General features: G+C 44.6%; 2 protein-coding genes across 6 annotated transcripts in view; both read right to left on the bottom strand.

Moving 5' to 3' along the window:
- LOC139531770 (NLR family CARD domain-containing protein 3-like) overlaps nucleotides 1-27980 on the bottom strand; it is a 393069-nt gene that overhangs the window by 327755 nt on the left and 37334 nt on the right. For all 5 annotated transcript variants that reach the window (XR_011666558.1, XR_011666608.1, XR_011666646.1 and 2 more), the window contains exons 3-5: nucleotides 26305-26448; nucleotides 21934-22050; nucleotides 16009-16125 (exon numbers count right to left, since the gene is read on the bottom strand). Coding sequence is in view for 2 of the 5 variants with exons in the window: in XM_071331099.1 (XP_071187200.1) it covers nucleotides 16009-16125; nucleotides 21934-22050; nucleotides 26305-26432 (362 nt within the window). In the remaining 3 variants the exon portion in view is untranslated. The remainder of the gene's footprint in view (nucleotides 1-16008; nucleotides 16126-21933; nucleotides 22051-26304; nucleotides 26449-27980) is intronic.
- Nucleotides 10981-13562, bottom strand: LOC139539761 (NLR family CARD domain-containing protein 3-like; the record flags this gene model as incomplete). Its single annotated transcript, XM_071343037.1, has 2 exons — nucleotides 10981-11441; nucleotides 11728-13562. Coding segments are annotated over 2 exons (2025 nt in total), but the record flags the coding sequence as incomplete, so codon positions are not given.

Below are 27980 nucleotides of genomic sequence, written 5' to 3'. Positions count from 1 at the left end.
ACCATTCTGCCTGTCCTGACCTCTAGCCTGGCTGACCATTCTGCCTGTCCTGACCTCTAGCCTGCCTGACCATTCTGCCTGTCCTGACCTCTAGCCTGTCCTGACCTCTAGTCTTTCTGACCAGTCTGCCTGTCCTGACCTCTAGCCTGTCCTGACCTCGAGCCTGCCTGACCATTCTGCCTGTCCTGACCTCTAGCCTGCCTGACCATTCTGCCTGTCCTGACCTCTAGCCTGCCTGACCATTCTGCCTGTCCTGACCTCTAGCCTGCCTGACCATTCTGCCTGTCCTGACCTCTAGCCTGCCTGACCATTCTGCCTGTCCTGACCTCTAACCTGCCTGACCATTCTGCCTGTCCTGACCTCAAGCCTGCCTGACCAGTCTGCCTGTCCTGACCTCTAGCCTGCCTGACCATTCTGCCTGTCCTGACCTCTAGCCTGTCCTGACCTTGAGCCTGCCTGACCTCTAGTCTGCCTGACCATTCTGCCTGTCCTGACCTCTAGCCTGTCCTGACCTCGAGCCTGCCTGACCATTCTGCCTGTCCTGACCTCTAGCCTGCCTGACCATTCTGCCTGTCCTGATCTCTCTGCCTGTCCTGACCATTCTGCCTGTCCTGACCTCTCTGCCTGTCCTGACCTCTAGCCTGCCTGACCATTCTGCCTGTCCTGACCTCTAGCCTGCCTGACCATTCTGACTGTCCTGACCTCTAGCCTGCATGACCATTCTGCCTGTCCTGACCTCTAGCCTGCCTGACCATTCTGCCTGTCCTGACCTCTAGCCTGCCTGACCATTCTGCCTGTCCTGACCTCTAGTCTGCCTGACCATTCTGCCTGTCCTGACCTCGAGCCTGCCTGACCATTCTGCCTGTCCTGACCTCTAGCCTGCCTGACCATTCTGCCTGTCCTGACCTCTTTGCCTGCCTGACCATTCTGCCTGTCCTGACCTCTCTGCCTGTCCTGACCTCTAGCCTGCCTGACCATTCTGCCTGTCCTGACCTCTAGCCTGCCTGACCATTCTGCCTGTCCTGACCTCTAGCCTGCCTGACCATTCTGCCTGTCCTGACCTCTAGCCTGCCAGACCATTCTGCCTGTCCTGACCTCTGGCCTGCCTGACCATTCTGTCTGTCCTGACCTCGAGTCTGCCTGACCATTCTGCCTGTCCTGACCTCTAGCCTGCCTGACCATTCTGCCTGTCCTGACCTCTAGCCTGGCTGACCATTCTGCCTGTCCTGGCCTCTAGCCTGCCTGACCATTCTGCCTGTCCTGACCTCTAGCCTGTCCTGACCTCTAGTCTTTCTGACCATTCTGCCTGTCCTGACCTCTAGCCTGTCCTGACCTCGAGCCTGCCTGACCATTCTGCCTGTCCTGACCTCTAGCCTGCCTGACCATTCTGCCTGTCCTGACCTCTAGCCTGCCTGACCATTCTGCCTGTCCTGACCTCTAACCTGCCTGACCATTCTGCCTGTCCTGACCTCAAGCCTGCCTGACCAGTCTGCCTGTCCTGACCTCTAGCCTGCCTGACCATTCTGCCTGTCCTGACCTCTAGCCTGCCTGACCATTCTGCCTGTCCTGACCTTGAGCCTGCCTGACCATTCTGCCTGTCCTGACCTCTAGCCTGCCTGACCATTCTGCCTGTCCTGACCTCTAGCCTGCCTGACCATTCTGCCTGTCCTGACCTCTAACCTGCCTGACCATTCTGCCTGTCCTGACCTCAAGCCTGCCTGACCAGTCTGCCTGTCCTGACCTCTAGCCTGCCTGACCATTCTGCCTGTCCTGACCTCTAGCCTGCCTGACCATTCTGCCTGTCCTGACCTTGAGCCTGCCTGACCATTCTGCCTGTCCTGACCTCTAGCCTGCCTGAGCATTCTGCCTGTCCTGACCTCTCTGCCTGTCCTGACCATTCTGCCTGTCCTGACCTCTCTGCCTGTCCTGACCTCTAGCCTGCCTGACCATTCTGCCTGTCCTGACCTCTAGCCTGCCTGACCATTCTGCCTGTCCTGACCTCTAGCCTGCCTGACCATTCTGCCTGTCCTGACCTCTAGCCTGCCTGACCATTCTGCCTGTCCTGACCTCTAGCCTGCCTGACCATTCTGCCTGTCCTGACCTCTAGCCTGCCTGACCATTCTGCCTGTCCTGACCTCTAGCCTGCCTGACCATTCTGCTTGTCCTGACCTCTAGCCTGCCTGACCATTCTGCCTGTCCTGACCTCTAGCCTGCCTGACCATTCTGCTTGTCCTGACCTCTAGCCTGCCTGACGATTCTGCCTGTCCTGACCTCTATCCTGCCTGACCATTCTGCCTGTCCTGACCTCTAGCCTGCCTGAACATTCTGCTTGTCCTGACCTCTAGCCTGCCTGACGATTCTGCCTGTCCTGACCTCTAGCCTGCCTGACCATTCTGCCTGTCCTGACCTCTAGCCTGCCTGACCATTCTGCCTGTCCTGACCTCTAACCTGCCTGACCATTCTGCCTGTCCTGACCTCTAGCCTGCCTGACCATTCTGCCTGTCCTGACCTCTAGTCTGCCTGGCCATTCTGCCTGTCCTGACCTCTAGCCTGCCTGACCATTCTGCCTGTCCTGACCTCTAGCCTGCCTGACCATTCTGCCTGTCCTGACCTCTAGCCTGGCTGACCATTCTGCCTGTCCTGACCTCTAGCCTCCCTGACCATTCTGCCTGTCCTGACCTCTAGCCTGTCCTGACCTCTAGTCTTTCTGACCATTCTGCCTGTCCTGACCTCGAGCCTGCCTGACCATTCTGCCTGTCCTGACCTCTAGCCTGCCTGACCATTCTGCCTGTCCTGACCTCAAGCCTGCCTGACCAGTCTGCCTGTCCTGACCTCTAGCCTGCCTGACCATTCTGCCTGTCCTGACCTCTAGTCTGCCTGACCATTCTGCCTCTCCTGACCTCGAGCCTGCCTGACCATTCTGCCTGTCCTGACCTCTAGCCTGCCTGACCATTCTGCCTGTCCTGACCTCTAGCCTGCCTGACCATTCTGCCTGTCATGACCTCTAACCTGCCTGACCATTCTGCCTGTCCTGACCTCTAGCCTGCCTGACCATTCTGCCTGTCCTGACCTCTAGTCTGCCTGGCCATTCTGCCTGTCCTGACCTCTAGCCTGCCTGACCATTCTGCCTGTCCTGACCTCTAGCCTGCCTGACCATTTTGCCTGTCCTGACCTCTAGCCTGGCTGACCATTCTGCCTGTCCTGACCTCTAGCCTGCCTGACCATTCTGCCTGTCCTGACCTCTAGCCTGTCCTGACCTCTAGTCTTTCTGACCATTCTCCCTGTCCTGACCTCTAGCCTGTCCTGACCTCGAGCCTGCCTGACCATTCTGCCTGTCCTGACCTCTAGCCTGCCTGACCATTCTGCCTGTCCTGACCTCTAGCCTGCCTGACCATTCTGCCTGTCCTGACCTCTAGCCTGCCTGACCATTCTTCCTGTCCTGACCTCTAGCCTGCCTGACCATTCTGCCTGTCCTGACCTCTAACCTGCCTGACCATTCTGCCTGTCCTGACCTCAAGCCTGCCTGACCAGTCTGCCTGTCCTGACCTCTAGCCTGCCTGACAATTCTGCCTGTCCTGACCTCTAGTCTGCCTGACCATTCTGCCTGTCCTGACCTCGAGCCTGCCTGACCATTCTGCCTGTCCTGACCTCTAGCCTGCCTGACCATTCTGCCTGTCCTGACCTCTCTGCCTGTCCTGACCATTCTGCCTGTCCTGACCTCTCTGCCTGTCCTGACCTCTAGCCTGCCTGACCATTCTGCCTGTCCTGACCTCTAGCCTGCCTGACCATTCTGACTGTCCTGACCTCTAGCCTGCATGACCATTCTGCCTGTCCTGACCTCTAGCCTGCCTGACCATTCTGCCTGTCCTGACCTCTAGCCTGCCTGACCATTCTGCCTGTCCTGACCTCTAGCCTGCCTGACCATTCTGCCTGTCCTGACCTCTAGCCTGCCTGACCATTCTGCTTGTCCTGACCTCTAGCCTGCCTGACCATTCTGCCTGTCCTGACCTCTAGCCTGCCTGACCATTCTGCCTGTCCTGACCTCTAGCCTGCCTGACCATTCTGCCTGTCCTGACCTCTAGCCTGTCCTGACCTCTAGTCTGCCTGACCATTCTGCCTGTCCTGATCGCTAGCCTGTCCTGACCTCGAGCCTGCCTGACCATTCTGCCTGTCCTGACCTCTAGCCTGCCTGACCATTCTGCCTGTCCTGACCTCTAGCCTGCCTGACCATTCTGCCTGTCCTGACCTCTAGCCTGCCTGACCATTCTGCCTGTCCTGACCTCTAGCCTGCCTGACCATTCTGCCTGTCCTGACCTCTAACCTGCCTGACCATTCTGCCTGTCCTGACCTCGAGCCTGCCTGACCAGTCTGCCTGTCCTGACCTCTAGCCTGCCTGACCATTCTGTCTGTCCTGACCTCTAGCCTGCCTGACCATTCTGCCTGTCCTGACCTCTAGTCTGCCTGGCCATTCTGCCTGTCCTGACCTAGAGCCTGCCTGACCATTCTGCCTGTCCTGACCTCGAGTCTGCCTGACCATTCTGCCTGTCCTGACCTCTAGCCTGCCTGACCATTCTGCCTGTCCTGACCTCTAGCCTGCCTGACCATTCTGCCTGTCCTGACCTCTAGCCTGCCTGACCATTCTGCCTGTCCTGACCTCTAGCCTTTCCTGACCTCGAGCCTGCCTGACCATTCTGCCTGTCCTGACCTCTAGCCTGCCTGACCATTCTGCCTGTCCTGACCATTCTGCCTGTCCTGACCTCTAACCTGCCTGACCATTCTGCCTGTCCTGACCTCAAGCCTGACTGACCAGTCTGCCTGTCCTGACCTCTAGCCTGCCTGACCATTCTGCCTGTCCTGACCTCTAGTCTGCCTGACCATTCTGCCTGTCCTGACCTCGAGCCTGCCTGACCATTCTGCCTGTCCTGACCTCTAGCCTGCCTGACCATTCTGCCTGTCCTGACCTCTCTGCCTGCCTGACCATTCTGCCTGTCCTGACCTCTCTGCCTGTCCTGACCTCTAGCCTGCCTGACCATTCTGCCTGTCCTGACCTCTAGCCTGCCTGACCATTCTGCCTGTCCTGACCTCTAGCCTGCCTGACCATTCTGCCTGTCCTGACCTCTAGCCTGCCTGACCATTCTGCCTGTCCTGACCTTTAGCCTGCCTGACCATTCTGCCTGTCCTGACCTCTAGCCTGCCTGACCATTCTGCTTGTCCTGACCTCTAGCCTGCCTGAGCATTCTGCCTGTCCTGACCTCTAGCCTGCCTGACCAATCTGCCTGTCCTGACCTCTAGCCTGCCTGACCTCTAGCCTGCCTGACCATTCTGTCTGTCCTGACCTTGAGCCTGCCTGACCAGTCTGCCTGTCCTGACCTCTAGCCTGCCTGACCATTCTGCCTGTCCTGACCTCTAGCCTGCCTGACCATTCTGCCTGTCCTGACCTCTAGTCTGCCTGGCCATTCTGCCTGTCCTGACCTCTAGCCTGCCTGACCATTCTGCCTGTCCTGACATCGAGTCTGCCTGACCATTCTGCCTGTCCTGACCTCTAGCCTGCCTGACCATTCTGCCTGTCCTGACCTCTAGCCTGGCTGACCATTCTGCCTGTCCTGACCTCTAGCCTGCCTGACCATTCTGCCTGTCCTGTCCTCTAGCCTGTCCTGACCTCTAGTCTGCCTGACCATTCTGCCTGTCCTGACCTCTAGCCTGTCCTGACCTCGAGCCTGCCTGACCATTCTGCCTGTCCTGACCTCTAGCCTGCCTGACCATTCTGCCTGTCCTGACCTCTAGCCTGCCTGACCATTCTGCCTGTCCTGACCTCTAGCCTGCCTGACCATTCTGCCTGTCCTGACCTCTAGCCTGCCTGACCATTCTGCCTGTCCTGACCTCTAGCCTGCCTGACCAGTCTGCCTGTCCTGACCTCTAGCCTGCCTGACCAGTCTGCCTGTCCTGACCTCTAGCCTGCCTGACCATTCTGCCTGTCCTGACCTCTAGTCTACCTGACCATTCTGCCTGTCCTGACCTCGAGCCTGCCTGACCATTCTGCCTGTCCTGACCTCTAGTCTGTCTGACCATTCTGCCTGTCCTGACCTCTAGCCTGCCTGACCATTCTGCCTGTCCTGACTTCTAGCCTGCCTGACCATTCTGCCTGTCCTGACCTCTAGCCTGCCTGACCATTCTGCCTGTCCTGACCTCGAGTCTGCCTAACCATTCTGCCTGTCCTGACCTCTCTGCCTGTCCTGACCTCTAGCCTGCCTGACCATTCTGCCTGTCCTGACCTCTCTGCCTGTCCTGACCTCTAGCCTGCCTGACCATTCTGCCTGTCCTGACCTCTAGCCTGCCTGACCATTCTGCCTGTCCTGACCTCTAGCCTGCCTGACCATTCTGCCTGTCCTGACCTCTAGCCTGCCTGACCATTCTGCCTGTCCTGACCTCTAGCCTGCCTGACCATTCTGCCTGTCCTGACCTTTAGCCTGCCTGACCATTCTGCCTGTCCTGACCTCTAGCCTGCCTGACCATTCTGCTTGTCCTGACCTCTAGCCTGCCTGAGCATTCTGCCTGTCCTGACCTCTAGCCTGCCTGACCAATCTGCCTGTCCTGACCTCTAGCCTGCCTGACCTCTAGCCTGCCTGACCATTCTGTCTGTCCTGACCTCGAGCCTGCCTGACCAGTCTGCCTGTCCTGACCTCTAGCCTGCCTGACCATTCTGCCTGTCCTGACCTCTAGCCTGCCTGACCATTCTGCCTGTCCTGACCTCTAGTCTGCCTGGCCATTCTGCCTGTCCTGACCTCTAGCCTGCCTGACCATTCTGCCTGTCCTGACATCGAGTCTGCCTGACCATTCTGCCTGTCCTGACCTCTAGCCTGCCTGACCATTCTGCCTGTCCTGACCTCTAGCCTGGCTGACCATTCTGCCTGTCCTGACCTCTAGCCTGCCTGACCATTCTGCCTGTCCTGTCCTCTAGCCTGTCCTGACCTCTAGTCTGCCTGACCATTCTGCCTGTCCTGACCTCTAGCCTGTCCTGACCTCGAGCCTGCCTGACCATTCTGCCTGTCCTGACCTCTAGCCTGCCTGACCATTCTGCCTGTCCTGACCTCTAGCCTGCCTGACCATTCTGCCTGTCCTGACCTCTAGCCTGCCTGACCATTCTGCCTGTCCTGACCTCTAGCCTGCCTGACCATTCTGCCTGTCCTGACCTCTAACCTGCCTGACCAGTCTGCCTGTCCTGACCTCAAGCCTGCCTGACCAGTCTGCCTGTCCTGACCTCTAGCCTGCCTGACCATTCTGCCTGTCCTGACCTCTAGTCTGCCTGACCATTCTGCCTGTCCTGACCTCGAGCCTGCCTGACCATTCTGCCTGTCCTGACCTCTAGTCTGTCTGACCATTCTGCCTGTCCTGACCTCTAGCCTGCCTGACCATTCTGCCTGTCCTGACTTCTAGCCTGCCTGACCATTCTGCCTGTCCTGACCTCTAGCCTGCCTGACCATTCTGCCTGTCCTGACCTCGAGTCTGCCTAACCATTCTGCCTGTCCTGACCTCTCTGCCTGTCCTGACCTCTAGCCTGCCTGACCATTCTGCCTGTCCTGACCTCTAGCCTGGCCGACCATTCTGCTTGTCCTGACCTCTAGCCTGCCTGACCATTCTGCCTGTCCTGACCTCTAGTCTGTCTGACCATTCTGCCTGTCCTGACCTCGAGCCTGCCTGACCATTCTGCCTGTCCTGCCCTCTAGCCTGCCTGACCATTCTGCCTGTCCTGACCTCTAGCCTGCCTGACCATTCTGCCTGTCCTGACCTCGAGTCTGCCTGTCCTGACCATTCTGCCTGTCCTGACCTCTAGCCTGCCTGACCATTCTGCCTGTCACACTGTACCTCCTGGACTCTGATCTGGTTATGACCTTTGGCCTGTCCACGACCATTCTCTTGCCTTCCCCTTTTAGTATATTAATAAATATCAAAGACTCTAACCATCTGCCTCCCGTGTCATCTGGGTCTCGCCTTGTGCCTTAAACCACACTGCTATTCTTTGAGGGTATCACCTTATATTTGAGGGTAGTTTAATACGTGTCTGTTTCACCATTTAGAAAAATAAAACATGCTAACCTCTCACCTTTAACGTCAAATAAAAGGTGACATTCTGTACTGTCACCTAATATGAAACATTATATCTTAAATCTAAAATGCTGGAGCATAGCACCACATTTAAAACTGTAAGTTTCACTGTCCAAACACATATGGTGTGGACTATGTGTGTCTGGTAAACACATGTGGATCTGGTGAACAGTTATCACTTGTTGACCAACTACAGGAATACTGACCTCAGAGTCTCCAGTTTACAGTGGGGATTCCCCAGTCCAGCAGAGAGCAGCTTCACTCCTGAATCCTTCAGGTCATTGTTACTTAGATCCAGCTCTCTCAGGTGTGAGGGGTTTGACTCCAGAGCTGAGACCAGAGAAGCACAGCTTTCCTCTGTGACTAGACAGCCTGACAGCCTGCAAAGAGTCAAATCATATTAAAATCACACTGATATTCTTTGGTGGTGAAAATAGTGGCAGTATATATTGTTTTACATATTCAGATACATCAGTGTCTTGAAGCCTGCCATATCTATTCATAAATCAATGTATCATTATTAGAAATGACAAATTATCAAAGTATTGCCTGCAGATAGAAGCATGTATAGTACAAATATTTGAGTAGACTGACCAGACCAGTTTAAAAAGCAGTATCAGTCAAAAGACAGACAGTGAGGTATCAGATTTAGATTGTATTGAGTATACAGACCACACCATATCTATTTTGACAGTGAAGAAAACATTTTAAATGTTGCTCTATACTCCAACATTTTGGATTTCAGATCAAATGTTTCATATGAGGTGACAGTATATAATGTCACCTTTTATTTGAGGGTATTTTAATACATATCTGTTTCACCATTTAGAAATGAAAGCACTTTATGTATCTAGTCCCCCCATACTTTGATAATTTGAAGTCGTAAATATTCTGATCAATTTACTTATAGTGTATTAAAGTAGTCGAAAGTTTAGTATTTGGTTCCAAACTCATTGGTTGCATTTGCAGTTTGTTTTGGTTGTGTTTTGGGTTGTGTTTTGCCCAATAGTAACTGAACTGTGGATGATGACTGGAGTCATTTTCTGTCTAAGGGAGTAGATAACACGTTTCTAAACAATACTAAATTAATCCTGATTATGCCTTGATTAATACAAATCATAAATAAATAATGAATAATAACACTAAGAGTTAGTTTAAACAGATCTGAATCAGGAAACTAAGAGTTGGTTTTAACAGATCTGAATCAGGAAACTAAGAGTTGGTTTGAACAGATCTGAATCAGGAAACTAAGAGATGGTTTAAACAGATCTGAATCAGGAAACTAAGAGATGGTTTAAACAGATCTGAATCAGGAAACTAAGAGATGGTTTAAACAGATCTGAATCAGGACACTAAGAGTTGGTTTAAACAGATCTGAATCAGGAAACTAAGAGTTGGTTTAAACAGATCTGAATCAGGAAACTAAGAGTTGGTTTAAACAGATCTGAATCAGGAAACTAAGAGTTGGATTAAACAGATCTGAATCAGGACACTAAGAGTTGGTTTAAACAGATCTGAATCAGGATACTAAGAGTTGGTTTGAACAGATCTGAATCAGGAAACTAAGAGTTGGTTTAAACAGATCTGAATCAGGATACTAAGAGTTGGTTTAAACAGATCTGAATCAGGAAGCTAAGAGTTGGTTTAAACAGATCTGAATCAGGAAACTAAGAGTTGGTTTAAACAGATCTGAATCAGGAAACTAAGAGTTGGTTTAAACAGATCTGAATCAGGAAACTAATAGTTGGTTTAAACAGATCTGAATCAGGAAACTAAGAGTTGGTTTAAACAGATCTGAATCAGGAAACTAAGAGTTGGTTTAAACAGATCTGAATCAGGAAACTAAGAGTTGGTTTGAACAGATCTGAATCAGGAAACTAAGAGTTGGTTTGAACAGATCTGAATCAGGAAACTAAGAGTTGGTTTAAACAGATCTGAATCAGGAAACTAAGAGTTGGTTTGAACAGATCTGAATCAGGAAACTAAGAGTTGGTTTGAACAGATCTGAATCAGGATACTAAGAGTTGGTTTGAACAGATCTGAATCAGGAAACTAAGAGTTGGTTTGAACAGATCTGAATCAGGAAACTAAGAGTTGGTTTAAACAGATCTGAATCAGGAAACTAAGAGTTGGTTTAAATAGATCTGAATCAGGACACTAAGAGTTTATTTAGCTTTTTGGCCATCAAGGGAAACTCTATGTCTGGCGCAAACCCAACACCCAATCAGATCACCCCGAGAACAACATCCCCACAGTGAAGCATGGTGGTGGCAGCATCATGCTGTGGGGATGTTTTTCATCGGCAGGGACTGGGAAACTGGTCAGAATTGAAGGAATGATGGATGGCGCTAAATACAGGGAAATAATGGAGGGAAACCTGTTTCAGTCTTCCAGAGATTTTGAGACTGCTAAAGCAACACTCGAGTGGTTAAAAGGGAAAAATGTAAATGTCTTGGAATGGTCAAGTCAAAGCATAGACTTCAATCCAATTGAGAATCTGTGGAATGACTTACAGATTGATGTACACCAGCAGAACCCATCCAACTTGAAGGAGCTGGAGCAGTTTTGCCTTGAAAAATGGTCAAACATCCCAGTGGCTAAATGTGCCAAGCTTATAGAGACAAACCCCAAAAGACTTGCAGCTGTAATTGCTACAAAAGGTGGTTCTACAAAGTATTGACTTTGGGGGGTGAATAGTTATGCTCAAGTTCTCTGTTCTTATTATTTATCGGTTGTTTAACAAGAAAACATATTTAACATATTTAGCATCTTCAAAGTGGTAGGAATGTTGTGTACATCAACAGATACAAATATAGATATAAACCCCCAAAAACATCTATTTTAATTACAGATTTTTAGGCAATTTTTGGGGGGGAAAATGCCAAGGGGGATGAATACTTTTGCAAGCCACTGTACATACATAAAGTGCTTTCATTTCTAAAAGGTAAACATATATGAATCCTCTCAAATAAAAGGTGACATTCTGTACTGTCACCTAATACGAAACATTCTACCTAAAATCCAAAATGCTGGAGCATAATACCAAATGTAAAACTGTAAACCTCACTGTCCAAACACATATGGTGTGGACTATGTGTGTCTGGTAAACACATGTGGATCTGGTGAACAGTTATCACTTGTTGACCAACTACAGGAATACTGACCTCAGAGTCTCCAGTTTACAGTGGGGATTCCCCAGTCCAGCAGAGAGCAGCTTCACTCCTGAATCCTTCAGGTCGTTGTTACTCAGATCCAGCTCTCTCAGGTGTGAGGGGTTTGACCTCAGAGCTGAGACCAGAGAAGCACAGCCTTTCTCTGTGACTCCACAGCCTGACAGCCTGACAAAGAGATCATCATGACTTCACAAACACACTGTTAATTTAACACCAAGAGTGTAGAAGGACAATGGCAGATGCATTTGGTTAATTATCCAAAACAACATATAGATTCATCTTCCATCTCCTAGAACTATGTGGTCATAATGTTATACTAATGTGAAAATCAATGCATTTATTTAATATATTTTTCAATATAACATTATAAACATATTATAATACATCATTTTCTCTAAACTGGATAATGCTTCCTGATGGTTAGTTCTGATATGTCATTTTATTTACTCACAGAGCAGCTCTGGAGGCTTTGACCACTGGCAGCAGCCTCAGAAGACCTTCCTCTGATCTGGAGTATTTCTTCAGGTCAAACACATCCAGCTCCTTTTCTGAAGTCAGCAACACAAAGACCAGAGCTGACCACTGTGCAGGTGACAGTTTGGGTTTTGAGAGACTTCCTGAGCTCAGGTAGCTTTGGATCTCCTCCACTAGAGAATGGTCATTCAGTTCATTCAGACAGTGGAACAGATTGATGCTCCTCTCTGGAGAGAGATTCTCCCCGATCTTCTTCTTGATGTACTTGACTGTTTCTTCATGGCTCTGTGAGCTGCTTCTTGTCTTTGTCAGTAGACCTCGTAAGTGCTTCTGATTGGACTCCAGTGAGAGGCCCAGAAGGAAGCGGAGGAAAAGGTCCAGGTTTCCCGTCTCACTTTGTAAGGCTTTATCCACAGCACTCTTGTAGACAGAAACTTCAGGCTCGTCGTTTGTTTGCAGTTTGTCCATTAGATTCTCATTGTTGTTGATGAATGAGAGGAACACATATACAGCAGCCAGAAACTCCTGAATGCTCAGATGAACAAAGCAGTACACCTTGTCCTGGTACAGCCCACATTCCTCTTTAAAGAGCTGTGTGCACAATCCTGAGTACACTGAGGCTTCATTGACATCAATGCCAGCCTCCTTCAGGTCTTCTTCATAGAAAATCAGATTGCCTTTCACAAGCTGTTGAAAAGCCAGTTTTCCCAGTGACAGAATGCTCTCTTTATTCCAGTGTGGACCTGTCTCTTCTTTCCCAAGATACTTTACATTCTTCTGTTTGGTATGAAACACCACAAGGTGTGTGTACATCTCAGTCAGAGTCTTGGGCATCTCTTCTCTCTTATGTTTCAGAATGTGTTCAAGGACTATTGCAGAAATCCAACAGAAGACTGGAATGTGGCACATGATGTGGAGGCTCCGTGATGTCTTTATGTGTGAGATGATTCTGCTGGCCAGGTCCTCATCACTGAATCTCTTCCTGAAGTACTCCTCCTTCTGTGGGTCATTGAACCCTCGTACCTCTGTCACCTGGTCAACACACCCTGAAGGGATCTCATTGGCTGCTGCAGGTCGGGTAGTTATCCAGAGGAGAGCAGAGGGAAGCAGATTTCCCTTGATGAGATTTGTCAGCAGAACATCCACTGAGGTTGACTCTGTGACGTCCCAACAGATCTTGTTATTCTTGAAGTCTAGGGGCAGTCGGCACTCATCCAGACCATCAAAGATGAACAGAACTTTGTACTTGTTGTAGATGGAGATTCCTGATTGTTTGGTTTCCATGGAGAAGTGATTGAGAAGTTCAATGAAAGTGTGTTTGTCCTCTTTCATCAAATTCAGCTCCCGGAAAGGGAATGAAAATATAAATTGGACATCCTGATTTGCTTTTCCTTCAGCCCAGTCCAGAATGAACTTCTGCACAGAGACTGTTTTTCCAATGCCAGCGACTCCCTTTGTCAGCACAGTTCTGATAGGTTTGTCTTGTCCAGTTAAGGGTTTGAAGATGTCGTTACATTTGATTGCAGTCTCTGGTCTTGCTTGTTTCCTGGTTGTTGTCTCAATCTGTCTCAGCTCATGTTCATTATTGACCTCTCCTGTTCCACCCTCTGTGATGTAGAGCTCTGTGTAGATCTTATTGAGAAGTGTTGGGTTTCCTTGTTTAGCGATCCCCTCAAATACACATTGAAACTTCTTCTTTAGATTAGATTTGAGTTCACGTTGGCAAATCACAGCAAGCTCATCTGAATCTAGAAATAACACAGAGGATATTAATATTACGTCTGTTTTAATGACTACAGTATTGTAGGACTGTTATAAAGTTTTAAATTATAATAATTTATTCTCTTAACTGACTGTATAAATGTGTAAATGTTTTCATAATGCATTACAGACTGGTGTGACTGATTATATTATTATTGGTATTATTGATGGTATTATTAATGTTGTCTCTCTCTCTAAATTAATCACCACAACACATCCCTGCTGCTACTTGATGAGGTCACTAGGTGTTGTGTTAAGGCTAGAGGTCGACCGATTAATCGGAATGGCCGATTAATTAGGGCCGATTTCAAGTTTTCATAACAATCGGATATCGGTATTTTTGGACACCGATGTTTTATTTTTTTATTCTTTATTTAACTATTTTTGGTCAGTTAAGAACACATTTTTTTTTTACACCTTTATTTAACTAGGCAAGTCAGTTAAGAACACATTCTTATTTTCAATGACGGCCTAGAAACGGTGGGTTAACTGCCTCGTTCAGGGGCAGAATGACAGATTTTCACCTTGTCAGCTCGGGGGATCCAATCTTGCAACCTTCAGGTTAACTAGTCCAACGCAATAACGACCTGCCTGCCTCTCGTTGCACTCCACAAGGAGACTGCCTGTTACGCGAATGCAGTAAGCCAAGGTAAGTTGCTAGCTAGCATTAAACTTATCTTATAAAAAACAATCAATCAATCATAATCACTAGTTAACTACACATGGTTGATGATATTACTAGATATTATCTAGCGTGTCCTGCTAGATAATATATATAATCTGACTGAGCATACAAGCATCTAAGTATCTGACTGAGCGGTGGTAGGCAGAAGCAGGCGCGTAAACATTCATTCAAACAGCACTTTCGTGCGTTTTGCCAGCAGCTCTTCGTTGTGCGTCAAGCATTGCGCTGTTTATGACTTCAAGCCTATCAACTCCCGAGATGAGGCTGGTGTAACCGATGTGAAATGGCTAGCTAGTTAGCGCGCGCTAATAGCGTTTCAAACGTCACTCGCTCTGAGACTTGGAGTGGTTGTTCCCCTTGCTCTGCATGGGTAACGCTGCTTTAAGGGTGGCTGTTGTCGTTGTGTTCCTGGTTCAAGCCCAGGGAGGAGTGAGGAGAGGGACGGAAGCTATACTGTTACACTGGCAATTCTAAAGTGCCTATAAGAACATCCAATAGTCAAAGGTTAATGAAATACAAATGGTATAGAGGGAAATAGTCCTATAATTCCTATAAGTACAACCTAAAACTTCTTATCTGGGAATATTGAAGACTCATGTTAAAAGGAACCACCAGCTTTCATATGTTCTCATGTTCTGAGCAAGGAACTTAAACGTTAGCTTTCTTACATGGCACATATTGCACTTTTACTTTCTTCTCCAACACTTTGTTTTTGCATTATTTCAACCAAATTGAACATGTTTCATTATTTATTTGAGGCTAAATTGATTTTATTGATGTATTATAATAAGTTCAAATAAGTGTTCATTCAGTATTGCTGTAATTGTCATTATTACAAATACATTTTTTTAAAATTGGCCGATTAATCGGTATCTGCTTTTTTGGTCGTCCAATAATCGGTATCGGTATCTGCGTTGAAAAATCATAATCGGTCGACCTCTAGTTAAGGCTGCTACAATATCATTGAGTTACACAGCTACTTTAGCTGTACTTTAGCTACAGCTTTTAAACGTTATAAAACATCATTCAACATGAGGCAGACAGATCTTACATTTCTCCAGTGTGTCAGCAAGCTCCTTCTGGTTCATTTTCCTCAGGACGTGCAGTGTGATCTTCAGAGCCCCCTCTCTGGCACTGCTCTCCTGCTTCTCATCTTCAGCATCCACCACTTCCTTATCCTGCTTCTGACTCTCAAAGCCTTCTGGGAGTTCTGGACTAAGAATCCTCTTGAACATCTTCAGCTCGTTCTTCACAAATGTCATCATTTTCTCTTCAAGCATCTGGAATAAATCAAGTAAATAAGTTAAGCAAGAGACAAATGCTTTCTCATTAACACATTAATGAATGATTGACAGATCAACTTTACTTGAGGTTAACAAAAACAAATGTACATAACAGGACCACATACACTGAATATGGAGGCCAGGTCTGTTTGATGACTCTGGGAAGACTGACCACTGAGAATCTCTGGCTCTGATCTCTCCTGTTGGTTTCTGTGGACAAAACATGAGATTACATCTCCTCATCCAGGGAGTACACACACACACACACACACACACACACACACACACACACACACACACACACACACACACACACACACACACACACACACACACACAGGGAACACACACACACACACACGGAGGGAATGTTGTGTTTGTTTAATATTGTTTTAGGACTATGAAAATGGACAAAATTATTATCCTATGGATTATGAAAACAACAAAAGAAATGGGAAAATGGGAGAGGAGAAATGACGAGAGACAGTGTTGTTTAACTCACTGACCATGACCCATGAGTTCTTCTTACCTTTGTTCAGTAGAAAAGTCTCCCTCTCTAAAGTTTATAGGTTGACCCATAGACCAGTCACTCTTCATGGACACACAGCTGGGTACAGGGGAGGCTGGTCTCTCCTGCTTGATTGGTCTTCAACACAACAGAGACAAACATTACATCTCTCATCTACTCTGAGCTCAGATGGGGAAACATCAGAAGAGATTCATTCCTAAAAGCTATATATCCATTTTCAGAAATGTTCGTAAATTATATTTTATTGCTTAAAGAAATTATGAAAGAGATTTGTGTGTTTTTTCACTATCTAATCATGGCATGGGGATGTTCAATGGCAGAAATGTATTTGATTAAAATCTATCACTTGATGATTTCATTTTCAGAGAGTCAAATACTCATGTTTTTTTTTCTAAATGCTATATATCTGTCTCACTCTCAGAGAAATCAGTAGTACTGCTCGGTTTTACACAGTAATAATATATATCTGTCTCACTCTCAGAGAAATCAGTAGTACTGCTAGGTTTTACACAGTAATAATATATATCTGCCTCACTCTCAGTGAAATCAGTAGTACTGCTAGGTTTTATACAGTAATAATATATATCTGCCTCACTCTCAGAGAAATCAGTAGTACTACTAGGTTTTACACAGTAATAACATATATCTGCCTCACTCTCAGAGAAATCAGTAGTACTGCTAGGTTTTACACAGTAATAATATATATCTGCCTCACTCTCAGAGAAATCAGTAGTACTGCTAGGTTTTATATAGTAATAATATATATCTGCCTCACTCTCAGAGAAATCAGTAGTACTGCTAGGTTTTATACAGTAATAATATATATCTGCCTCACTCTCAGAGAAATCAGTAGTACTGCTAGGTTTTACACAGTAATAATATATATCTGCCTCACTATCAGAGAAATCAGTAGTACTGCTAGGTTTTATACAGTAATAATATATATCTGCCTCATTCTCAGAGAAATCAGTAGTACTGCTAGGTTTTATACAGTAATAATATATATCTGCCTCACTCTCAGAGAAATCAGTGGTACTGCTAGGTTTTATACAGTAATAATATAGATCTGCCTCACTCTCAGAGAAATCAGTAGTACAGCTGGTTTTATTCAGTCAAATGTAAACAAATAAATACATTTTTAATAAAGAACTGTACAAATGATACACTTGTGACATCAATATTTAAATATTTAAAAAGAATAATTCAATACAGTAATATGACATCAGTATTGTAACGGCAGCCTTCCCTCTCTTCACGAGAAGAGAGGGTGTAACAGGGATCGGACCAACACGCAGCATAGCCAGTGCTCAACATGTTTAATTAACAAACGAATACTGAACACTTGCAACAATTACAAATGTGGCAAACCGATACAGCCCTATCTGGTGCAGAGAAAACACAGAGACAGAAAACATCCACCCACAAAATCCCAACACAAAACAAGCCACCTATATATGATTCCCAATCAGAGACAACACAAAACATCTGCCTCTGATTGAGAACCATATTAGGCTGAACATAGAAACAGACAAACTAGACACACAACATAGAATGCCCACCCAGCTCACGTCCTGACCAACACTAAAACAAGCAAAACACATAAGAACTCTGGTCAGGACGTGACAAGTATGTAATATTATTAAGGTTACAATTCAAACACTCGTAGAACAGCTGATTGTGTTGTTAGATGTTTTTTTTCCCAAGTGACTTTATACGAAGAAGAAGATCTCTGCTGAACATCGAATCACGTGGTTTATCCGTCTCTCTGTGACAAATTCAGAAAGTTGACTACAAATACAAAGTTGACAATTGATTCAAACAAGGGATGTATACACATTTTCTTTATATGAAAACCAAGATGACTGCATTAAAATATAAACATTAGGCTTTAGGCCTATTTCAATCATATTGAAATATATTCCATGTTCAATATATTGAGTTCTATTTTGCTACTTGTAAGCTACTGTCTGTAATTTTTCTCAATATATTTTATAACATGTGCGCAATGACGTGCTAAATCTGAGATTTTTTATGTGTCAGCATTAGAATTAGCCGCCTCAATATCTGCAGCCATAGGTGCTAATAGAAGCTGATCTGTGGTCAGTATTGTGAACTAATTATAATGTTAATGTTAACAATTTATGTTATTCTTCAATAAAACAAACTCCAAAGCAAATCAGGGGAATAAAAATAGGTTTATTCAGAGAGGACAAATCAAGATGTTAAGCTGGGAGGTAGATGTTCAGATCTTCAGTCTCCCCTGTCCTCAGCTTTTCTCCCCTGAACAAAGGAACAGGATGTTATTTATAACCCCCCACCCTAGCCTGGGGTTGACCAATCAGAACCCCCCACCCTCCTTGACCAATCAGAAGTCCTTGCAGTACAACTTGGCCAATGGCTGTTTAACAAGTATCCTGCTCTCGACTCAATGTGCAGACCAATGACAACGTGGCCCACGTAGCACACGTCGCTCTGAGTTCAGGACATTCCACAGATTCTAACAGATGTTGAACTGAAACCCAACTCCTATTTACAATTCACTATTGACCATTAGTACTCTAGTACTCTCGTCCTCTCAAACTCTCAAACTCTGCGTTGTGTATTTATCTTCAAAATATTTTTACATTAAAACTTCTTATGGCTGCAAGGCAAAGTGTTGAGTAGCCAGTGAAATCGTGCCCATTTCAAACGGCCTCCTACTCAAATCTTGCTCGTACAATATGAATATTATTATTCTTTTTGGATAGAAAACACTTTCTAGTTTCTAAAAGAGTTGGAATTATTTCTCTGAGTGAAACAGAAGTCCTTCTGCAGCACTTTTCCTGACCAGGAAGTGAAATGTCAGAAATCGATGCTCTTTTCAACTTGATGCCTATACATGGTCTTGACACTTAGGAGTCTGCTGACACTCTATACGCCTTCCTATTGGTGTAAAGAGGATGTCAGAGAAGAAATTTTTGTGCTCATCTAGTTCTGTGGTGGAAAAAAAACTATTTCTTTGACGTGACCGTCCACTTCCGGTACTCTGAAGGAAGTGGGATTGACTTCTGTTTTGCCTTCGTATCGAACGTCTAACATCTCCGGCTCAATTTTTTTTTGATACATGTGACCATATCATCGTAATGTATGTTTTTTCAATATAGTTTAATCAGATTATTGAAACTTTATTCGGGAGTTTTGCCGTGTTCCGTCCTCTGACTGTGTTTACGTTGGAGAAATTTATGCCACTCGGCTAGTGCCAATGCTAATTGAAGAGGGAAATTTGCCATTCTGAATCGAAACAACGACTCATCTGGACAGAGGACACCTTCTTCAACATTCTGAAGAAAGATCAGCAAAAGTAAGACTCATTTTATGATGTTATTTCATATATCTGTCGTGCATGTGAACTGGCCGTGGGCGCCCAATTGTGTCTGTCTATTGTAGCTACGCTAATATAGCGATACATTTTCTTTTCGCTGTAAAACATTTAATAAATCGGAAATATTGTTTGGAATCACAAGATGCCTGTCTTTCAATTGCTGCAGACTATGTATTTTTCAGAAATGTTTTATGATGAGTAATTAGCTATTTGACGTTGGTGTCTGTAAATATTATGGCTGCTTTCGGTGCAATTTCGGATTGTAGCTGAAATGTAAACTATGGTTTATACATGAAATATGCAAATTTTTCGAACAAAACATATGCTATACAATAAATATGTTATCAGACTGTCATCTGATGAATTTGTTTCTTGGTTAGTGGCTATTTATATCTTTATTTGGTCGAATTTGTGATAGCACCTGATGGAGTAAGAAACTGATGGAGTTAGAAAAGTTGTGTCTTTTGCTAACGTGGTTAGCTAATAGATTTACATATTTTGTCTTCCCTGTAAAACATTTTAAAAATCGGACATGTTGGCTTGATTCACAAGATGTGCACCTTTCATCTGGTGTCTTGGACTTGTTAATGTGTGAAAGTTAAATATTTAAAAAAAATAGATTTTGAATTTCGCGCCCTGCACTTTGAGCTGGATGTTGTCATAAGTGTACCGGTGTCGGGCTGCCCCCGTAAAAGGTTAAGGAAAGATTTGAATGGAGAAAAATGATCCGAGAGCAGCGATCCCCTTATTTAGATCCTATCAGTACCGATACATGCTCCACCGGACGTGATACCTTGTAGTGCTGCTGATCCAGTTTCTACTGGTCTGACTGAGGATATGAACTCTGACCTGTTCACCAGACGTGTTACCTTGTCCCGAACCTGCTCTCTCTCTCTCTCTCTCTCCACCTGTAAGTGGTGCGTACTGGCGGCAGAGAAGTCAGGCGCAGGAGAGCAAAAACTGATTTACAACGACGCAGATCAATAAATTAAACCACCGTAAACAGAGCAATAAATGAATGGGTAAACAAAACCCGTTACACACCAGCATCATCATGTGCACAAGCACTACAATAAACACTTCCGGACAAGGACATGGGAGGGGCAGAGGGTTAAATACACAACATGTAAAGATGGAATTGAAACCAGGTGTGTGGGAAGACAAGACAAAACAAATGGAAAATGAAAAGTGGATCGGCGATGGCTAGAAGACCGGTGATGTCGACCGCCGAACCCTGCCCGAACAAGGAGAGGGACCGACTTCGGCGGAAGTCGTGACAACACCTCTGAATGCTCGGTTATGAAAAGCCAACTGACATTTACTCCTGAGGTACTGACCAATTGCACCCTCTATAACCACTGGGATTATTGTTTGACACTGCTAGTCATGTATGAACATTTGAACATCTTGAAGAATGATTTGAACTTAATGGCCATGTTCTCTTATAATCTCTCCCCAGCACAGACAGAAGAGGACTGGTCAACCCTCAGAGCCTGGTCCCTCTCTAGGTTTCTTCCTAGGTTCGTGCCTTTCTAGGGAGCTTCAAATCAGATCAAATTGTATTTCTCACATGCGCCGAATACAACAGGTGTACACTTTACTGTGAAATGCTTACTTCAAATAAAATAACAATAATGAGACTATAAGGAGTACCAGTACTGAGTCAATGTGTAGGGGTACCAGGTAGTTGAGGTAATAATGAGACTATAAGGAGTACCAGTACTGAGTCAATGTGCAGGGGTACCAGGTAGTTGAGGTAATAATGAGACTATAAGGAGTACCAGTACTGAGTCAATGTGCAGGGTACCAGGTAGTTGAGGTAATAATGAGACTATAAGGAGTACCAGTACTGAGTCAATGTGCAGGGGTACCAGGTAGTTGAGGTAATAATGAGACTATAAGGAGTACCAGTACTGAGTCAATGTGCAGGGGTACCAGGTAGTTGAGGTAATCATGAGACTATAAGGAGTACCAGTACTGAGTCAATGTGCAGGGTACCAGGTAGTTGAGGTAATCATGAGACTATAAGGAGTACCAGTACTGAGTCAATGTGCAGGGGTACCAGGTAGTTGAGGTAATAATGAGGCTATAAGGAGTACCAGTACTGAGTCAATGTGCAGGGGTACCAGGTAGTTGAGGTAATAATGAGACTATAAGGAGTACCAGTACTGAGTCAATGTGCAGGGGTACCAGGTAGTTGAGGTAGTTGAGGTAATATGTACATGTAGGTAAGTGTAAAAGTGACTAGACAATCAGGATAGAGATTACATCTCCTCATCCAGGGAGTACACACACACACACACACACACACACACACACACACACACACACACACACACACACACACACACACACACACACACACACACACACACACACACACACAAACACACACACATACAGAGGGAATATGGTGTATGTTTAATATTGTTTTAGGACTATGAAAATTGACAAAAGGATTAGCCTACAGATTATGAAAACAACGAAAATAAATGGGAAAATGGGAGAGGAGAAATGACTAGAGACAGTGTTGTTTATCTCACTGACCCATGAGTTCTTCTTACCTTTGTTCAGTAGAAAAGTCTGCCTCTCTAAAGTTTCTAGGAGGATCCATAGATTTGTCACTCTTCATGGACACACAGCTGGGTACAGGGGAGGCTGGTCTCTCCTGCTTGATTGGGCTTCAACACAACAGAGACAAACATTACATCTCTCATCTACTCTGAGCTCAGATGGGGAAACATAAGAAGAGTTTCATTACAAAATGCTATACATCACTTTTCAGAAATGTTGGTAAATGAAATGTTATTGTTTAAAGAAAATATAAAAGAGATTGGTGTGTTTTTTCACTATCTAATCATGGCATGGGGTTGTTCAATAACAGACATGTATTTGTTTCAAATCTATCACTTGGTTTCATTTCAGAGAGACAAACGTTTTTTTTGCAAAATGCTATATATCTACCTCACTCTCAAATGTGACTGAACGGCTCGATTCGGTCTCATGGAGCAAAATATGAAACTGTGTTTTTTACATTGGATAAAATTAGAGACTAGAAAATTGTATTTTTTTATTTTATTTAACCTTTATTTAATCAGGTAGGCCAGGTGAGAACAAGTTCTCATTTACAACTGCGACCTGGCCAAGATAAAGCAAAGCAGTGCGACACAAACAACAACACAGAGTTACACAAGGAGTAAACAGACGTACAGTCAATAACACAATAGAAAAGTCTATATACAGTGTGTGGAAATGGCATGAGGAGGTAAGGCAATAAATAGGCCCTGGTAGCGAAGTAATTACAATTTAGCAAATTAAAACTGGAGTGATTTACTGATGGGCTGTGTATAGCTGTAGCGATCGGTAAGCTGCTCAGATAGCTGATATTAAAGTTAGTGAGGGAGATATAAGTCTCCAACTTCAGCGATTTTTGTAATTCGTTCCAGTCATTGGCAGCAGAGAACTGGAAGGAAAGATGGCCAAAGGAAGTGTTTGCTTTGGGGATGACCAGTGAGATATACCTGCTGGATCGCGTGCTACAGGTGGGTGTTGTTATGGTGACCAGTGAGCTGAGATAAGACAGAGCTTTACCTAGCAAAGACTTATAGATGACCTGGAGCCAGTGGGTCTGGCGACGAATATGTAGCGAGGGCCAGCCGACGAGAGCATACAGGTTGCAGTGGTGGGTGGTATATGGGGATTTGGTGACAAAACGGATGGCACTGTGATAGACTGCATCCAGTTTGCTGAGTAGAGTGTTGGAGCCTATTTTGTAAATGACATCACCGAAATCGAGGATCGGTAGGATAGTCAGTTTTACGGGGGTATGTTTGGCAGCGTGAGTGAAGGAGGCTTTGTTGCGAAACAGGAAGCCGATTCTAGATTTAATTTTGGAATGGAGATGCTTAATATGAGTCTGGAAGGAGAGTTTACAGTCAAGCCAGACACCTAGGTATTTGTAGTTGTCCACATATTCTAAGTCAGAACCGTCCAAAGTAGTGATGCTGGGCAGGCGGGTGGGTGCGGGCAGCGATCGGTTGAAAAGCATGCATTTAGTTTTAATAGCATTTAAGAGCAGTTGGAGGCCACGGAAGGAATGTTGTATGGCATTGAAGCTTGTTTGGAGGTTTGTTAACACTGTCATGGCGTTGCCTGCTTGGGTATTGCAAACCCCATCCCCCTCTCCCTGCCTCTCCCTTTCCTCCTTCAACCCATGCTGTGATCACAGAGAGACGTCGTAAATTCCTGAGAATCTCCTCATGGCCAAACAGTATTAAGAGAGAGGGTAAACTTTCAGGACAAAGGAATTCTCTTCCACCTCACAGAACTTGAGGTACGAACATATTTCACATTCCTGCAAAAGTATAAAAGATCGGTGGGGAGTCCAGCTATTAACATGCCCGTTTGTCCCCACGTGGGGAACTCATGTGAGACTGTGGGACTACATTACCATACCGCTGTTTATATAATAACCTCAGATATGAGGTTTACATCTGTTTGTTGTATAAAATGAATGACTGAGTATGATACTGTTTGTATAATTGTGTAATATGATTTTGGACTGTTTAATGAAGAAAAATACAAATCCCTTTTGATTTGAACTAAACCCGAGGACCCGCCCCTGAGCCAGTTGGGTCAGACATCCAAGGACAGCCCCTCTCTGCTATCCGAATAAAAGCTCAACTCTGAGAAATTACCATTAGACCATGTTTTTCTCCATTAGGAGAACGAAGGTTAAGTAACATTGCTGAATCTTTAACCATACCACGTGGTTAAACTCTTAGCCAAATAAGAACAAGTCTTTGATATTGACTACTAGTCTGCAGCTAGGAATTCGGTATCATTGAACGCGAAGAAAGACAACCGCCGAAACAATCATTCTATAACGAATGTCACTCTGAACTATCCACAATAGTCAAGACAGAGACCGACGAATCTCCAACAGAAACTAACTTCTCTCCAACGATCAAGACGACACACACCGAGCGTAACTATATATATATTGATTGCAATTGTTCCCGAATGAGTGAGCGTTCATGTGTAAGGATTAGCATGTCAATTGTTATAAAGAGTATACTCTGTAGTGACTTCTGAATCGACCCACCATTCTCCCTTTTGTCTAACAAGCCGCCATGCCGGTTCAGCCACTAGGGCATATTTCTCCCATTTCATGTAACCCTTTTTAAGTTTGTTTGTTTGTTTGTGCATTTCTGTGAATTAATTAGTTAGTAATAAATAAATGATTTAAGACAATTGATGTATGGATGACTCATAGTGAAGACTGGGTTCGTGCAGATAATCAACAATTTACGACGTTTGGAATGAGACTAACGTGAGGTAAAATAAATAAATCATTAATTAGAAGACTATTTATCAGATATGAAAATATCTGAAAGGTTATATTGGGAAATTATAACTTTGTAATCTGACTACTTTCCCTGGTGCTCCCAAATTCATAGTTAATTAGTTACGTTATTACTCAGTTGATCGCGTAATCCCTAATTACAGGAATCTTTGATAAAAACTGTAAGTCTTCAATTTAACGATAGCAAAGACACGACAACACAGTGTCCTTAGAAGGGCCAGAAGTATACAGAATGGTGTCATCTGCGTAGAGGTGGATCAGGGAATCGCCCGCCGCGAGAGCGACATCGTTGATATATACAGGGCGGTTAGTAACAGTGTGTGAAAACCTTGTAAAGACTTACAGAATATGTTTGACCTCTGTCATTGCCAACAAAGGGTATATAACTGTATATAGCTGGGTTCACATCCTCAAAACATTCACCTTTTGTTGATCAGAACTCTAGAGGTTATATTTCACTGAACCCAAAAATATATATAACTTTTAGTGGTTCCATATATTAAGGAAGTGATATAAGCCTTTTTGATTCTATAAGGAACCTTCGTTTCTAAGAGTGTATAATAAACACGTTTTTCTTTTGATTATTTAATTATCTACATCATGTTATTTCAAGTTATCCCTTTGGAGCACAACATCACATTGTTAAATAATAATCCTAAATTGGGCATGGCTATAAATTGGGCAATTGAAGGCATCTAGGGCGTAATATGTGTTCGATGAAAATGAACATTGTATGCAACGTTGTAGGCAACATTATTGGCAAGGGACTTGATGCTACTATGCCAAAGCTATTTAGAGTTGTTAAACGGGTGTGAAGAGTGTGTTGATATAATGGTAATATTGTCCAAATTCTGCTTGTAACAATGATCAGAATTGGTAAAAAAAATATATACATTCCATTATATTAGTCAATAACTAAGAGTAGGCAAAGTGGTTGTGTTGTGAAAATTCTATCAAATGTCTTACATTGCAACGAGTACAGTCAGGGTGTCGCGGAACCCCTGCAGTACCTCCACAGACCCCGGATTGAGAACCCCTGCAGTACCTCCACAGACCCCGGATTGAGAACCCCTGCAGTACCTCCACAGACCCCGGATTGAGAACCCCTGCAGTACCTCCACAGACCCCGGATTGAGAACCCCTGCAGTACCTCCACAGACCCCGGATTGAGAACCCCTGCAGTACCTCCACAGACCCCGGATTGAGAACCCTTGCAGTACCTCCACAGACCCTGGATTGAGAACCCTTGCAGTACCTCCACAGACCCTGGATTGAGAACCCCTGCAGTACCTCCACAGACCCCGGATTGAGAACCCTTGCAGTACCTCCAGAGACCCCGGATTGAGAACCCTTGCAGTACCTCCACAGACCCCGGATTGAGAACCCTTGCAGTACCTCCACAGACCCTGGATTGAGAACCCCTGCAGTACCTCCACAGACCCCGGATTGAGAACCCCTGATTTAGCAGATGCTCTTATCCAGAGAGATTTACAGTCAGTGCATTCATCTTAAGATAGCTATTTATTTTGGAAATAAACTTAATAAATTCTTCATAAAATTGTCATCTTACCTCTTAGCTTTGGTGTCATGTCCCCCAGAGAGATGCATTTTAGAGGCAGAGCCCCTCTCCTCTCTCTCCACAGAGAGACTCATTTTAGAGGCAGGGCCCCTCTCCTCTCTCTCCACAGAGAGACTCATTTTAGAGCACTGTCCCCTAAACAGAGATCCAGCATGTTGGTTGTGGTTAACACACTAACAACTAATAATTGATTGTCAATTGTTCTTATTTATTCATTATCTCTTTGAGAAAAAAAACATTTACTAACAGACATATCTAAACAGTCAGGTGATTTAATGCATCACATGAACATGTAGTTGTGACATTTAATCTCCATGGTAACTGTCAATAATAATAATAATAATAATAATAATAAGTCACTGTTTGTTAAGGTAGTTCTAGACAGTACAGCAACACAAGGCCATGTCTCACACTATTTGTATTCATTAAAAGTAGGCTATTTATTGTCTTTCAATCTGTTACTTTCAAAATGTATCTGAGAATGTAGACAGAAGGGCTAAAACGGACATGATTGATCTGAGGGGGAAATCACTGATCCATTCAGAAAGGTTTTTATCATCAAGTAAGAGATTTTATATTATGTAAAGTAGGCTAGGTTATAATGTATAGTAGTGGGTTGTTAGTGATATGTAGATGTTATATTATGTAAAGTAGACTAGGTTATAATGTATAGTAGTGGGTTGTTAGTGATATGTAGATGTTATATTATGTAAAGTAGACTAGGTTATAATGTATAGTAGTGGGTTGTTAGTGATATGTAGATGTTATATTATGTAAAGTAGACTAGGTTATAATGTATAGTAGTGGGTTGTTAGTGATATGTAGATGTTATATTATGTAAAGTAGACTAGGTTATAATGTATAGTAGTGGGTTCTTAGTGATATGTAGATGTTATATTATGTAAAGTAGACTAGGTTATAATGTATAGTAGTGGGTTGTTAGTGATATGTAGATGTTATATTATGTAAAGTAGACTAGGTTATAATGTATAGTAGTGGGTTGTTAGTGATATGTAGATGTTATATTATGTAAAGTAGACTAGGTTATAATGTATAATAGCAGTTTGTTAGTGATATGTAGATGTTATATTATGTAAAGTAGACTAGGTTATAATGTATAATAGCAGTTTGTTAGTGATATGTAGATGTTATATTATGTAAAGTAGGCTAGGTTATAATGTATAATAGCAGTTTGTTAGTGATATGCAGATCAAGGTCTATACCTCAGCTATAACCTACATATCATAGATGACCAGTCTAAACCTGTTCAGGTCAGTTCACATAATGTTATAGTCCTACCAGTAGCAGGACAGAGAATGTACTGTATATAACCTACATATCATAGATGACCAGTCTAAACCTGTTCAGATCAGTTCACATAATGTTATAGTCCTACCAGTAGCAGGACAGAGAATGTACTGTATATAACCTACATATCATAGATGACCAGTCTAAACCTGTTCAGATCAGTTCACATAATGTTATAGTCCTACCAGTAGCAGGACAGAGAATGTACTGTATATAACCTACATATCATAGATGACCAGTCTAAACCTGTTCAGGTCAGTTCACATAATGTTATAGTCCTACCAGTAGCAGGACAGAGAATGTACTATATATAACCTACATATCATAGATGACCAGCCTAAACCTGTTCAGATCAGTTC

This window comes from Salvelinus alpinus, chromosome 1 (assembly GCF_045679555.1).
Source record: "Salvelinus alpinus chromosome 1, SLU_Salpinus.1, whole genome shotgun sequence".
NCBI lineage: Eukaryota > Metazoa > Chordata > Actinopteri > Salmoniformes > Salmonidae > Salvelinus > Salvelinus alpinus.
This window is presented reverse-complemented; position numbering and strand designations above follow the sequence as displayed.